The sequence below is a fragment of the Mobula birostris genome, chromosome 3, assembly GCF_030028105.1.
Source record: "Mobula birostris isolate sMobBir1 chromosome 3, sMobBir1.hap1, whole genome shotgun sequence".
NCBI classification, from domain to species: Eukaryota; Metazoa; Chordata; class Chondrichthyes; order Myliobatiformes; family Myliobatidae; genus Mobula; species Mobula birostris.
The window spans coordinates 15,016,947-15,030,963 of NC_092372.1; the positions used below are offsets into that span (position 1 = coordinate 15,016,947).

Here is a 14,017-nt window from a genome sequence, read left to right on the forward strand (position 1 = left end):
ATGATTCGGCTCCATACAGTAATGTATGAAGGACGACTGCTCTATAGACCACAAGTTTTGTTTGGACCTGTAGGTCACGGTCTTCAACGATTCTTTTCCTTAATCTTGCATAGGCTCCACTAGCACTAAGTAGGCAGTGGTTAATGTTTGAGTCCATATCTGCTTTTGAGGAGAGAATACTGCCAAGGTCAGGAAAGTGGTATACATTTTCAATATTGGTCTACGATATCTAGATCACTTTTGAAAGTGGTTTATGATAATGTCAACTTTTATAGAGGGTTGGAAAATGGGTGGGAATAAACAGTCAAAGAAGTGAGGATAAGAAACTGGGGGTTGGGGGGGGGTGTGAAGGAAGGCCTGAGATGTTGACTGTTTAATCCCTTGCATAGATGCTGCCTGACTTGTTGAGTTCCTTCTGCACTTTGTGAAGGAAATACTAAGTTTCTTTCCTATCGATGTTCGTAGAGGGGAAAAAATGTGAGGTTAATGCTTCCAGTCACTGTCTCATCTGAAGAACTCATTAAAGTTTTGCACAGTAGAATAAGGTTGAGTTTTCAGTCTCCTATCACTGACTTGGAATGTGAGCAACTTTGCAATTTAATCTCCGAACAGTTTTTCTTAAAACTTCGATTTATTTTTCTGCTTTTAGGAAGAATCTCGGATTCTCAGAGTCAAGGTTATTTCGGGAATTGATCTGGCTAAGAAAGACATCTTTGGAGCGAGGTATGTAGTGCATGTTTTCATTACATAAGGTTCTGAGACTGACTGTGTAGAGAGACTGATTAAACTGTGGCCATGAAGAGATGCCTACCAGGATAATAAACTTCTCAGCAAAATCCCAAAAACTACCTTGTGCAAAAATGATTGTGATAGAGGTGTACAGTACAGGAAAGGATTCTTCCGCCAAGCCCACTGAGTCTACTTCAACCATTGGGCACCCATGTAATCTAATTCCAATTTTACACTCATCCCTCATTCTCAACAATCCATCTACAATTGCGCTATGGTAGTGTAGCAGTTAGCATGATGTTATTACAGCTCGGGGCATTCCCAGGTTCGGAGATCAATTTCTGTGCTGTCTGTAAGCAGTTTGTATGTTCTCCCTGTGAACCGCGTTCCATATTCCAAAGACGTACTGGTTAGTAGGTTAATTGGACGTTGTAAATTGTCCTGTGATTAGGCTAGTGCTAAATAGGTGGGTTGCTGGGCAGAGCTGCTCATTGGGCCAGAAGGGTCTGTTCTATGTGACACCACTAAATAAATAATTCAATTCAAGTTTAATTGTCATTCAAGCATCCATGAATACTCATGAATACAGCCAAATGAAACAGCGTTACTGTGGTGCAAAACATAGTACCAACAGTCACACACAGCACAAAGCTCACACAAAATAGCCAGCTCAAATGGTATCACAGTCACGCAATAAAGGAGTCTAAAACTTGCACCATCAATCTACGGTCGACCTGAATAGAGCTTATCTCCTGCCACGCGAACACTGAGGGGGACGGCAGCACCCTCTCTAGCCTGGACGGCGTGGCACACTGCCCCCAGTGGAGCGCACCATCTCTGATGCCTCTCTATTGACACTGCGGCTTGAGGCCTAGTCCTAGCATATACAAGCACATGTAGAATTTCTGTAAAATACAACCCTCCAAATATATGTATATAATATACACACACACACACACACACACACTAAATAAATGGACTTCAGCCCAAGCCCATTGATTCTACAACAATCAGTGGGTGCCCATTTAATCTAATTCCTTTTCACCTCATATTGCCAACAATCCCCCTCCGAATGCTGCCAATAACCCCCCAACCACCATTCATCTCCACACTAAACTATTTACAATGGCCAGTGTGCTTAGTTAATTTCCCATTTCATATAATTTTAAGATGAAATACAGTAGAAGATAAACGTGTAAACTGCTTCACTGTTTTAAAATTAGAGCTTTTCTTACCTATTGCATAATTGAATACTGGTTTTAGAAAGAAATCACACAGGTTCTTTTAAATGAAGATTTGACTAAATAACAAGTTCCATTGCTGCCATTGGGCAATGGACATATTTGAACAAATAGCAGGTTTTATTACCACTAATGGCCAGAGGGCATACTTACAGTGACATATTAACAGGTCATGTATCATAAATGGCTACTTGATGATATATAATTGGAAAATGTTAAAATTTTCTGTTTAATTCAAATTGCCAGCTGGATTCTGTAAGCTTTTCTGAGTAATAGATTAGCTGTTCATGACCGCATCGCATAAATTGATACATGGACTTTATAATTACCCCTATTTTATAAAAATGCATTTTTGTGAGTAGCTTAGTCTTTGTGCATGGAGCACAATACATTTTAGAGTCATAGAAACAAACCACTGCATCCATATTGATCCTCTTCCCTGCAGGTACTAATCTCTCTTGAATGCATTAATTTCCTGTTATCCGTGGGACAAATCATGGGATAATTTACAATGACCAATTAGCCTACCAACTGGTACCTCTTTGGACTGTGGGAGGAAATTGGAGCGCTTGATGGAAACCCACATGGTCATGGGGAAAACGTACAAGTTCCTTACAGGCATCGGCAGGAATTGAACCTGGGTCAACTGCACTGTGAAGTACTGTGCTAAGCTAACCACAATGCTCCTGTGCTGTTCCTGCCACCACAACCACCACCTCTCACAGCTCATCCTAGATACCAACTACTCTGTGTGGAAAAATATACCCCACGGATCACTTTTTAAACCTCTACCACATCACCTTAAACCTCCATGCTCTAATTTTTAAAAACCCCATCGTGGAAAATAGATTGTGGCCCTCAGCCCTATCTCTGTTGCTCATAATTTTATACATCCCAACATGTCATCTCCCTTGCTCCAGGTAAAACTCACCTCACCTTCCCTTACCATTCTTGCCCTCCAATCCAGGCAACTTTCTGATGTTTTCTTCCTGCATCTGGAGCTTAATCACATCTTTCCTGTTGTGTGGTGACCAGAAAGCAACACAATGCTCCCACTATTTCAGTATCAGTGATCAGGGTTCAATTCCCACTGCTATCTGGAAGGAGATTGTACGTTCTCCCTGTGACCGCATGGGTAACCTCCTGGTGCTCGATGTTGGTAATATCAACGATCATCTCATTATAGTTGTACAATTTAAAATTATTTGTATAATTGAGAGGAGATTTGATAGAGGTATACAAGATTAAGAGGGGTATAGGTAGGGTAAATACAAACAGGCTTTTTCTACTGAGAATGGCTCGGACTACAACTAGAGATCATTGATTAAGGGTGAAAAGAGAAAAGTTAAGAAGAACATGAGGGGAAAGAAACCTCTTTACTGAGAGTGTGGAACGAGCTGCCGGCAGAGGTGGTGCATGCAAGCTCAATTTCAGTGTTTAAGAGAGGTTTGGATAGGTACACGGACGGTAGGGATATGTAGTGCTGTGGCCTGGGTACAGATCAATGGGAGTAGGTAGTTTAAATGGTTCAACATAGATGGGCCAAAGTTCTGCTTCTGTGCTGTATTTTTCTATGACTCTACGTGATCATGTCACCATTCCTCAGACCACAATTATTCAGTATAATTCAATACACCACATCACATTACTTCCTCACTATGAACAAACCATGTCGTAACACTTTTTCCACAGTCATTCAGCCTGAAGACCGACCTTATAAGATGGTTTGACTTTCTCAACTGCATATTTGTCTCTCCCTCAAACCAGCCTCCCATTTTTGTGTTGGGCCTTGCTCACCAGGCCTGTCAGTAGGAAAAAGTCATTAAGCTTAACTTGCTTTTTAAATTTTTGAAATTCCCCCCTTTGATCTGTTCCTTGAGTCTTTTGGTTATTTTGGTGTCACTCTATTCACTTATATCCAAAGTTTAAAGTACACTTATTATCAAAGTATTATACAACCTTGAGATTCATCTCCTTACAGGCAGCTACAGTACAAAGAAACTTCAAAAGAACCCATTTAAAAAAGAAACCCTCAAATACCCATTGCGCAGAGAAAAAGAAAACAAATCGTGCAAACATTACAAGTAAGCAAATGGCTTCAGAACTGAACTTTTACAAAAGGCATGAAGCCAGGCATCACTGCAGCTGGAGCAGGCAAAAGCCACAGTTCATGGCAAAGCCAAGTAAACGTTGTGAGACCCACAGGCACGAAGCCAGGCATCGCCGCAGCCGACACCGCAAAGAGCGCGGAGCTGAGTAAACGTTGCAGGGCTGGAGCTCGCCTTGCCTCCGGTCCCGACACCCTGATCTTTCAATCTAGCCCGGCACCTAAAATGTCCCAACACCGGCTTGTTCCTCTCTCTCATGGATGCCACAGCCCCGCCTCTGCCTTTGCTTGACACAATCAGGCCTTCCTTGTACCTCTGCCACCGCTTGCCTCGACCGTTATATCATGCTAAGGGCCAATTTCTTTTTGTTTGTAGAAGCCTGACATTGAAGTTTGCTTCATTGCCTTGGCAGCCTTTTAGTTGTCTCAATTCTGTGAGTAGAATTACGACATAGAAACAGTTCCATTACTGCGTATGCTATTTTTGAGGTCAGTGATGCAGAATTATTGATCATTTTTCTATCTTTTTTTCTCTGAACAAAATATTGTTACTCTGAAGATAAAAATCAATTGATTTTCATTTTCTGAAGATCAAAAACTCCAGAAGCAATTCCTGTTTCTGTAACCATTTCCCTCACTTTTTCATCATAGAATAACCAGAAATGTTCTGACGGCTTTGTGACTGATCAAACAAGCTACAAAACTCCGCTGTAGCGTGGAGGTTAGCGCGATGCTGTTGCAACTTCGGGTGTCGGAGTTCGGAGTTCAATTTCGTTGTTCTCTTGTAGAAAGTTTGTACGTTCTTCCTGTGTGTGTGTGTGTGTGTGTGATTCTGCTGGGTGCTCTGGCTTTCTTCCACAGTCCAAAGACCTACTCTTTCCTAGGCTAATTGGTCATTGTAAATTGTCCTGTGATCAGGCTAGGGCTAAAAATCGGGTTGGTGGGCCGGAAAGGCCGTTATGTGCTGTGTCTCTACATGCATAAATAAATAGATAAATTTTTAAAAATCGTTAAGAAACTGAGACTGTGATCTATTACTCTGCCAGTGTGCCCCAATGCCTGCCTGCTTTTCCCTTGTTGCTCACAGTGTTGATGGCATCAGCAGTTTATCTTGGAATATCTCCAAGTCCTTCTCCTGTGTCATTTACTGCAGCATAATGGTCTTCTTCCTGTGACTGGTTATCATCCTGTCTCGATCTCAAAACTTGGGACTCTGTTCATTCATCTCGTCTTCTCAAACTATTTGGGTCATGTATTTTATCAGCTGCTGCTCTAGTCTTAGCTGTTCCTACCAATTACTTCCATTTATGAATTAGATGTTTTTTGTTTCTCTGCATTGTAAAATTTTTGGTTAGATTGCAAGCAGTAACTAAAGTGTCTCACTGAGAGGCACGGTCAGTGCAATGCTTTACACAGTGCTGACTGTAAGATCAGTGTTTGTTCCCTGCTGCAGTCTGCAAGTATATTCTCTCTGTGATTGTGTGGGTTTCTTCTGGGTGCTCCAGTTTCCTTCCACACTCCAAAGATGTATCGGTTAGCGTGGGTGAGTAGTGAGCCCTTTGGTTAGGGTAGGGAGCTGTGGGCATGTTATGTTGGCACTGGAAGCATGGCAACACTGTTGGGCTGCCCACCACACTCCTCGCTGATTTGATTTAGTGCAAATGTTGCACTACACTGTATGTTTCACTGTACATGTGACAAATAAAGCTAATCTTTAACATAACTGGCATGTGTAAAACAGATTTACTTTCTTCTCTTCTCTCAATTTTCACATCATTTCAGAAGCTCTCAACCTTCATCAGTGTGACATCAGTGAGGTGTTATTTGTAATTAAATTTTCACACCCCTGGGCTTTACTGTAATTCAGAATCAGGTCTATTGTCACTGACTTAAGTCATGAAATTTGTTTGGCATCAGTGCAGGCATGACAAATTACAATATGTTACTGTAAAAATTAATAAGTAATGCAAGACAGGTTGTCTTCATGAGTTCCAGGATTGTTCAGAAATCTAATTAGAGGGCAAGAAGCTGTTCCAAAAGCATCTGAATGTGGGCCTTCAGGCTCCTCTGCTTCCTTCCTGATGGTAGTAATGAAAGAGGCACGTGTGGCACATGGCCAAGTGGTTAAGGTGTCGGTCTAGTGTTCTGAAGGTTGCTAGTTCGAGCCTCAGCTGAGGCAGCGTGTTGTTTCCTTGAGCAAGGCGCTTAACCACACATTGCTCTGGGACGGCACCGGTGCCAAGCTGTGTGGGTCCTAGTGCCCTTCTCTTGGACAATATCGGTGGCGTGGAGAGGGGAGACTTGGAGCATAGGCAACTGCTGGTCTTCCATACAACCTTGCCCAGACCTCAGTCAACATCGAAAATCAATGGACAGCCAAAGAGTAGAAGAAGAGAGAATGAAAGCGGGACGTCCCAAATGGTGAGGGTCCTTCATGATGGACGCTGCCTTCCTGAGACACTGCCTTTTGAAGATGTCCTCGATGGTGGGGAAGCTTGAGCCCATGATGCAGATGGCTAAGTCTGCAACCCTCTGCAGCCTCTTACAATCCAGCGCTTTGGTGCCTGGATACCAAAGTTGAAAGTAAATCTATGATCAAAGTAAATACATGTCACCGTATACTCCTCCAGATTCATTGTCTTGTGGACATTCATAGTATGTACAGAGAAATACAATAGAATCAATGAAAAACTACACAGTAACAAAGATGGACAAACAACCAACGTGTAAAGACAAACTATGGAGGTATGAGCATACATTTGAACACAGCGGCCTCTTGGGGGCCAACCGAAGAACCTGGTGGTGTAGAACCAGGTGGTGATGCACCAGTCAGAATGCTCTTCAGTTGATTCATTTGATTTGAGATGAAAACAAAATCAGCCTTTCTGTTTGAAAAGATTTTTTCCTTGATTCCTAAGACAAATCTTTCGAAGTTCAAAGTAAATTTGATATCCAAGTGCATTTTTTTTGGCGGGTGTGCTCAGAAGATCCAAGAGACATGATAGAAACAATGAAAGACCGCACCCAACAGGAGGCACAAACAACTAATATACAAAATACAACAAACTATGCAAGTATCAAAGAAAAAAATAAGCAATAAATATTGAGAATACGAAATGAAGAGTTCTTGAAATTGAGTTAATAAGTTGTGTGAACAGTTCACTGATGAAGGTGAGTGAACTCGTCTCCCTCTGGTTCCAGAGCCTGATGGTTGAGGGGTGTTAATCGTTCTAAACCTGATGGTGCGGGTCCTGAGGCTCCTGTACCACCTTCCTGATGGCACCATTGAGAAGAGAGCATGGCCAGGGTGGTGGGGATATTTGGTATATTGGCCAGCGTTCAAATGGGATAACTGAGTATTCCTTTGATATTTTACCTTAAAAACCTACAGATGAGCTCAAATACATATCTCAAGGTGACAGAATAAGCTGATAGGTTGTTTAAAACAAGTGTGCGAGTTAGTTGGGTTGTAAGTAGGAAAATAAATCATAAGAGCAAGTTTATACATAATTGATAAAGTCTCAGCTGGCGTTTTATGAATGATCCAGGCAACCATGGTTGAAGAAAGTAGTAATTCCCTTTGGAAACAGAATGATTCAGTAATTGCTTTGTCTAATTTTGATCAATGCTACCTTGTTCTTTTTTGTTCTCAGGATGAGGTCCAGTGCTCCTTTCCTTCCTAAGAAAGTTAGGAATATACCGATAAGGAAATGTGCTAAATACATATTGGTTAGTGTTCCTGTTCACGTTTCCCCTTTGTTGGAGGGAAGGTATGAGATGGAGTACATGCTAAGTTTTTCTAGTCGAATATTTATCAGTGGGTTTGCACTCTAATCTCCTGTTCACCACTGGGACATATCCGAGAACACATTGTAGCATCTCTTCCCCCCCACCCCCCCACCTCCCCACGTCCATTGTAACTAAATCGCTCAAGTTCCTCAGTATACACATCACCGAGGATCTCACCTGGACTGTACATATCGGTTGTGTGGTGAAAAAAGCACAGCAGCACCTCTTTCACATCAGGCGGCTGAAGAAGTTTGGTATGAGTCCCCAGATCTTCAGGACGTTCTATAGGGGGTAGCATTGAGAGCATCCTGATTGGCTGTATCACCACTTGGTACGGGAGCTGTACTACCCTCAATCACAGGGCACTGCAGAGAGTGATGCAGACAGCCCAGTGCATCTGTGGATGTGAACTTTCCTCTATTCAGGACATTTAGAGCAGCAGCTGTGTAAGAAGGATCATCAGGGACTCCAGCGGCCCAAACCTCAAACTGTTTTAGCTGCTTCCGTCTGGCATCCGCAGTATTAAGGCCAGGGCTAACAGGCTTCCAGGACAGCTTCTTTCGCCAGGCTATCAGATTTTTTTTAAGGTATCCATTAGTCTTGCGAGACCATGGATCTGCGTCTGGAAAGACTTCACTCTCCAGGGCGCAGGCCTGGGCAAGGTTGTATGGAAGACCAGCAGTTGCCCATGCTGCAAGACTCCCCTCTCCACGACACCAATGTTGTCCAAGGGAACGGCATTAGGACCCATACAGCTTGGCACCAGTGTCGTCGCAGAGCGATGTGTGATTAAGTGCCTTGCTCAAGGACACAACACGCTGCCTCAGCTGGGGCTCGAACTCACAATCTTCAGGTCGTTAGTCCAATGCCTTAACCACTTGCCACACGTGCCCACTATCAGATTTATTAATACACATTGAATTGATTGCATATCTGACTATACACTGTATTTGACTGTACATATACATGTATACAAAACAATTATATATACAATCTTAGGGTTTGGGCAATATCCTCCCACATTTCCCTTCCTTATTGTTTGTACATTGTGACAGAAATGCAACATAAGGGTTTTTACGCCCTTGGATGTAAGGAATAAATCAAACAATCAATCATAACCTTTTTCTTTTGGTCTATCCAAGCGATGTCCTGATTTTTGTGATGAATAGAGACGTTCCCAGTGCAAGTGACAGCGATTTCAGGCTATCAGCAGGGGTGTTTAAACCTTGAACTTCACAGCTAAGCTTCACCAGTCTCCAGGTTCCAGCTCTGCATTATAATAGGCTGTCCATACAGTTGTGCTACAGAAATAGATCATGTTCCACTGCTTTAACACTGGTATCTGCTTTTGCTGTCAGGCTTTGAACAAGACATAGAGAGAATGAGACCATTGAATTCAATAGGGATCATTGGGTTGCTGAAGGGGAAGAACAAAGTAAGGTCCTTGAGTTTTTTAATTTGCTTTTTATTCAGTAGAGTTTTGTGCTATTGGCCTTTTTGTATGTTCAATAATTTAAGTTTTATAACTCACACAAAATGCTGGGGGAATTTGACAGGCCAGGCAGCATCTATGGAGAGGAATAAAGATTTTACATTTTGGGAAGAGACCCTTCATGAGAAAGTTGAAGTCAATTAACATGTTAGGGTTCATCAAGTAATTGAGGATTTCTAATTGGAAGCTTGTACCATGGGAATTGTTTGATTTGAATAGGAATAGAACTTCACCAGTTCACAGCTCTACCTTACTTTTCTTGGACTTGGTCTGTTTTTATCAAGTAGTTGATTGGGTATTAAAATAGCTATTTGGGTTTATAGATTACTTATCTATTTGCCTTTTTACTTGCATTGGTAAAGGGAAAACAATTGTTAAGTGTAAGGCAGATAGTGAAATGATGTATGACTTATGAGCCACTGGCTTTAACAAATGTAGATGATAATTGCAATAGTTTGACAAGGAATGGCTTTTGGAACACAATTTGTACAACCAGAATTATGTTTAGTATCACTAACAGAGTCTGAAATTAGATAGAAATTCATTATCATTGCTGAGGAGGAGATTGCAGAGCCACGCCATTCAGAGTAAAACTGCACACAGGCAATTCAATTACTAAAAACAGAATGACTACATTTAAAATAATGTCTTGAGTTATTTAGAGCGACATCTAAGTTACACTGAATGAAAGACAAACCACTTTAAAACAGGACGTTGTTCACTTGCACGACACCCCTAGGTTGGAAAAAAAACTGTGTTTCAGTCTGGATGTCCATGCAGAGATGTTTCTTTATCTCCTGCCAGATGGCAGGAGGTGGAACAGGTGATTATGATTATGAGGACACGTAGTCCTCTTTTATTGTCATTTAGTATGCATGCATTAAGAAATGATACAATATTCCTCGGGTGTGATATCACAGAAACACAGGACAGACCAAGACTGAAAAACTAACAAAAACCACATAATTATAACATATAGTTACAACAGTGCAACAATACCATAACTTGATGAAGAACAGGCCATGCATGGCACAGTAAAAAAGTTCAAAGTCTCTTGAAAGTCCCACATCTCATGCAGACGGGAGAAGGAAGAAAACTCTCACTGCCATGCCCTACCACAGTCCGACTCCGAGTTGTCCGAAAACTTCGAGCTCCGATCAGCTCTCCGACACTGAGTACTGAGCTCCAGCTCTATCCGAACGCTTCGACCTCAGCCTCGGTCGCCAGCAGCAGACAAAGCCGGGGATTTTGGGGCCTTCCCTCCGGAGATTCTCAATCGCACAGTAGCAGTGGCAGCGAACCGGGCATTTCAGAAATTTCTCCAGATGTTCCTCTGCTTCTCACGTCCGTCTCCATCAAATCAGAATTGTGCATGGTGTCCTACTTACAAATACGATATCATTTCACCGGAGAGCTGTGCCTGCTGCGTCGTGCTGCCACCTTCTCCTCCTGCCTGATTACTGGGGTGGGATGAGTCCATCACAATATTGGGAGCCCACCATAGACATCGTGAGTTGTACACGGTTTCCGTATCTGATCGTTGTGTCCCAATGATGTCCTGTACAGTCCTGATGACTGACTCAAGTGCTTTTTTGTCAATATTGTTGCAGCTGGTGTACCATACTGTTATGCAGTAGATCAGTATGCCCTCATTTACTCATCAATATATGTTTACCAGCAGCTTTGGGGGCAGATTACTCTCTTTAAACTCTTAAGATAGCATAAGTGCTGCTGAGTCTTCCGAAGGAGGCGTTGATGGTCCAAGAGAGTCCACGTGATGTTCACCCCCAAAAACTTAAAGCTGGAGACTCTTCCCACTGCATCACTATTTGGGTAGTGGAGCTTGTTCACACCTTTTTGATTTCTTGAAGTCGATAATCATTTCTTTGTTTTTTTTTTGATGTTGATTGAAAGGTTATGGTTGATGCACCATTTGCAGATGTTTCTGCAACCCCTCTCTGTATGCTGCTTCATTGTTATTTGTAACTAATCCAATCACTAGGTGTCATCTGAAAATTTGATGATGGCGTCGATGGCATAGGCAGGGGCAGGGGCACGGTCACGGGTGAAATGAGCATAAAGGAGTGGGCTCAGTACACAATCCCTTTGGTACGCTGGTGTTCTGGGTCAGGGAGATTGATGTGTACTTGCCTCGTCTGACAGTCTGGGTGCGATTGGTAAGAAAGTCCAGAATGCAGTTGCAAATTGATATATTGAATCCCAGACTGTACAGTTTATTGATGAACTTGTTGGGGAGTATGGTGTTGAAGGCAGAACTGTAGTGGCGTACATGTCCTTATGCTCCGGATGTTCCAATACGATGTTCCAATACGATGTGGAGATAGTGTGCTCAATCACGGGTTGATCCACTGCATCCAGTCATCCCCACTCCCCTGCTTTCACCCCATACTTTTTGAAGCCCTGGCTAATCAAGAACCTATCCATCTCTGCCTTAAATACACCCAATGACTTGGCCTCCGCAGCCGCTCGTGGCAACAGATTCCACAGATCTACCACCCTCTACTAAAGTAATTTCTCCGCATCTCAGTTCAAAAAGGGCGTCCTTCAATCTTGAAGTTGTGCCCTCTTGTCCTAGAATCCCCTACCATGGGAAATAACTTTGCCATATCTAATCTGTTGAGGCTTTTTAACATTTGGAATGTTTCTATGAGATCCCCCCTCATTCTCCCAAACTCCAGGGAACACAGCCCAAGAGCTGCCAGCCTTTCCTCATACAGTAACCCTCTCATTCCTGCAATCATTCTCATGAATCTTAACCAATTTCTCCAGGCAATTGGCTGCTATGGGGGTGAGTGCAACTGATCTATAGACGCTGAGGCATATTACCACTGACTGCTGGTATGATGGTTAATGTTTGAGGCATGCAGTGACTATAGCAAGGGACAGAGAGAGGTTATAGATTTCAGTAAGTACCCCAGCCAGCTGGGCAGCTCAGTCCCAGAGGACCTGCCAGGATACGCCATCTGATCCAGTTGCTCTATGTGTGCTGGTACTGCAGAGAGTACATCACACCTCAGTTGCTAAGGCCTTAGTTGTTTCAAGCAATTTGTTGTTTTGCACCAATAGACATAAAAATGCTGTAAGTTAGAGCAAGAAATATAAAAAATAAATAGTGCAGAAAGGACAAAATATTAGATAGTGATCATGGACCAGCATCAGAATTAGAATCAGGTTTATTATCACTGGCATGTGTCATGAAATTTGTTAATTTGTTAACTAATTTGTTGACCATTCAGAAATGTGATAGTGGAGGGGAAGAAGCTATTCCTAAAATGTTGAGTGTACATCTTTAGGCTCCTCTGTACCCCCTCCCTGATGGTTACGATGAGCATTAATTCATAGTTGCTTACAATATACAAAATAAAGTCAATAATTTTAAACATGAGAATGTCTGAAAATGCTGGAAATCCAGAGCAACACACACAAAACTCTGGAAGCATTCAGCAGGTCAGCCAGCATCTATGGAAAAGAGGGATCAGTCGACGTTTCAGGCCAAGACCCTTCTTCAAGGCTGAGAAGGAAGGGGGAAGGTGCCAGAATAAAAGGGTGGGGGGAGGGGAAGGAGGCTAGGCTGGAAGGTGATAGGTGAAGCCAGGTGTGTCGGAAAGGTCAAGGTCTGAAGAAGAAGGAATTCGATTGGAGAGGAGAGTGGACCACAGGAGAAAGGGAAGGAGGAGGGAACCCAGGTAGAAAGTGATAGGCAGGTGAGAAGAAGTGAAAGTTCTGAGTGAGGAATTGGGGAGGGGATGGGGGTGGTATATGTTCACCGGAAGGAGAAATGGATATTCATGCCATCAGCCTGGAGGGCACCCAGACGGAATATAAGGTGGTGCTCCTTCACCCTAAAGGTGGCCTCATCTTGTTGCTCAGCAGTGTTCCCTCTAAGGTGTGTGTGCACACATATCTCTTGCTACTAGCGCAAAAGAATTTAAACTGCGCACAAGAGGTTCCACTGTCTACCTCGTTGGAATGTTAAGTACATTTCATGATCGTACTCAATCACATTTCCTTTTCTGTTTTCTGATGAGAATGGTGTTGACAAGGTGGAGTTTGTGATTATTTGTCTGCAGATTTTAGAACTGGCTTATTAATACTGTTCTTATTGAAGAAATTATTGATTTACCATGTTGAATTCCAAAGAAGCAAAGGGCGTGAGGCACAAAATAACTGTTAGTTCATTTAAAGTAGAATGGCTTAATGAAACAGTAGAAACTGCTACACTGAAAGCTCATGAGGTCAGGAACATGTAGCTATGAGAAATATTTATGTACAATACAGAAAATTGTGCCACCTACATGTATTGCTGCGATGCAAAAGATGCTGGAGAATTTGCAAATGGGAAGAGCTGGAGTGATATTTGGAAACTTGATTTTTTTAAAGCGTCATTTAGCAAGCAAATCACATATGGACAGTGTACAAAAGCTGCAGTGAGAAAATCCTTCATTATCCGCGACAGGCCTGCTATGATGGTGCAGATGAACATGAGTGGAAAAAGATCAAACCCAGAGGAAGTCAGAGTTCTTATCGACAGTGTTTTGCTAGCTGTTAAAATGAGTACCTCTATATATAAAACTCAGTATGAACATGTTGTTGTCACTGGGCAAAAAATTGTACAACACAAGAATTTTGTGCACACTG

The 14,017-nt window shown here is 42.5% G+C and overlaps 1 protein-coding gene across 2 annotated transcripts in view; it reads left to right on the plus strand.

Moving 5' to 3' along the window:
* The window catches only part of nedd4l (NEDD4 like E3 ubiquitin protein ligase), a 457,701-nt gene that overhangs the window by 96,781 nt on the left and 346,903 nt on the right, over positions 1-14,017 (plus strand). For both annotated transcript variants that reach the window (XM_072252251.1, XM_072252258.1), the window contains exon 2: positions 650-723. In XM_072252251.1, coding sequence (XP_072108352.1) covers positions 650-723 — 74 coding nt within the window. The remainder of the gene's footprint in view (positions 1-649; positions 724-14,017) is intronic.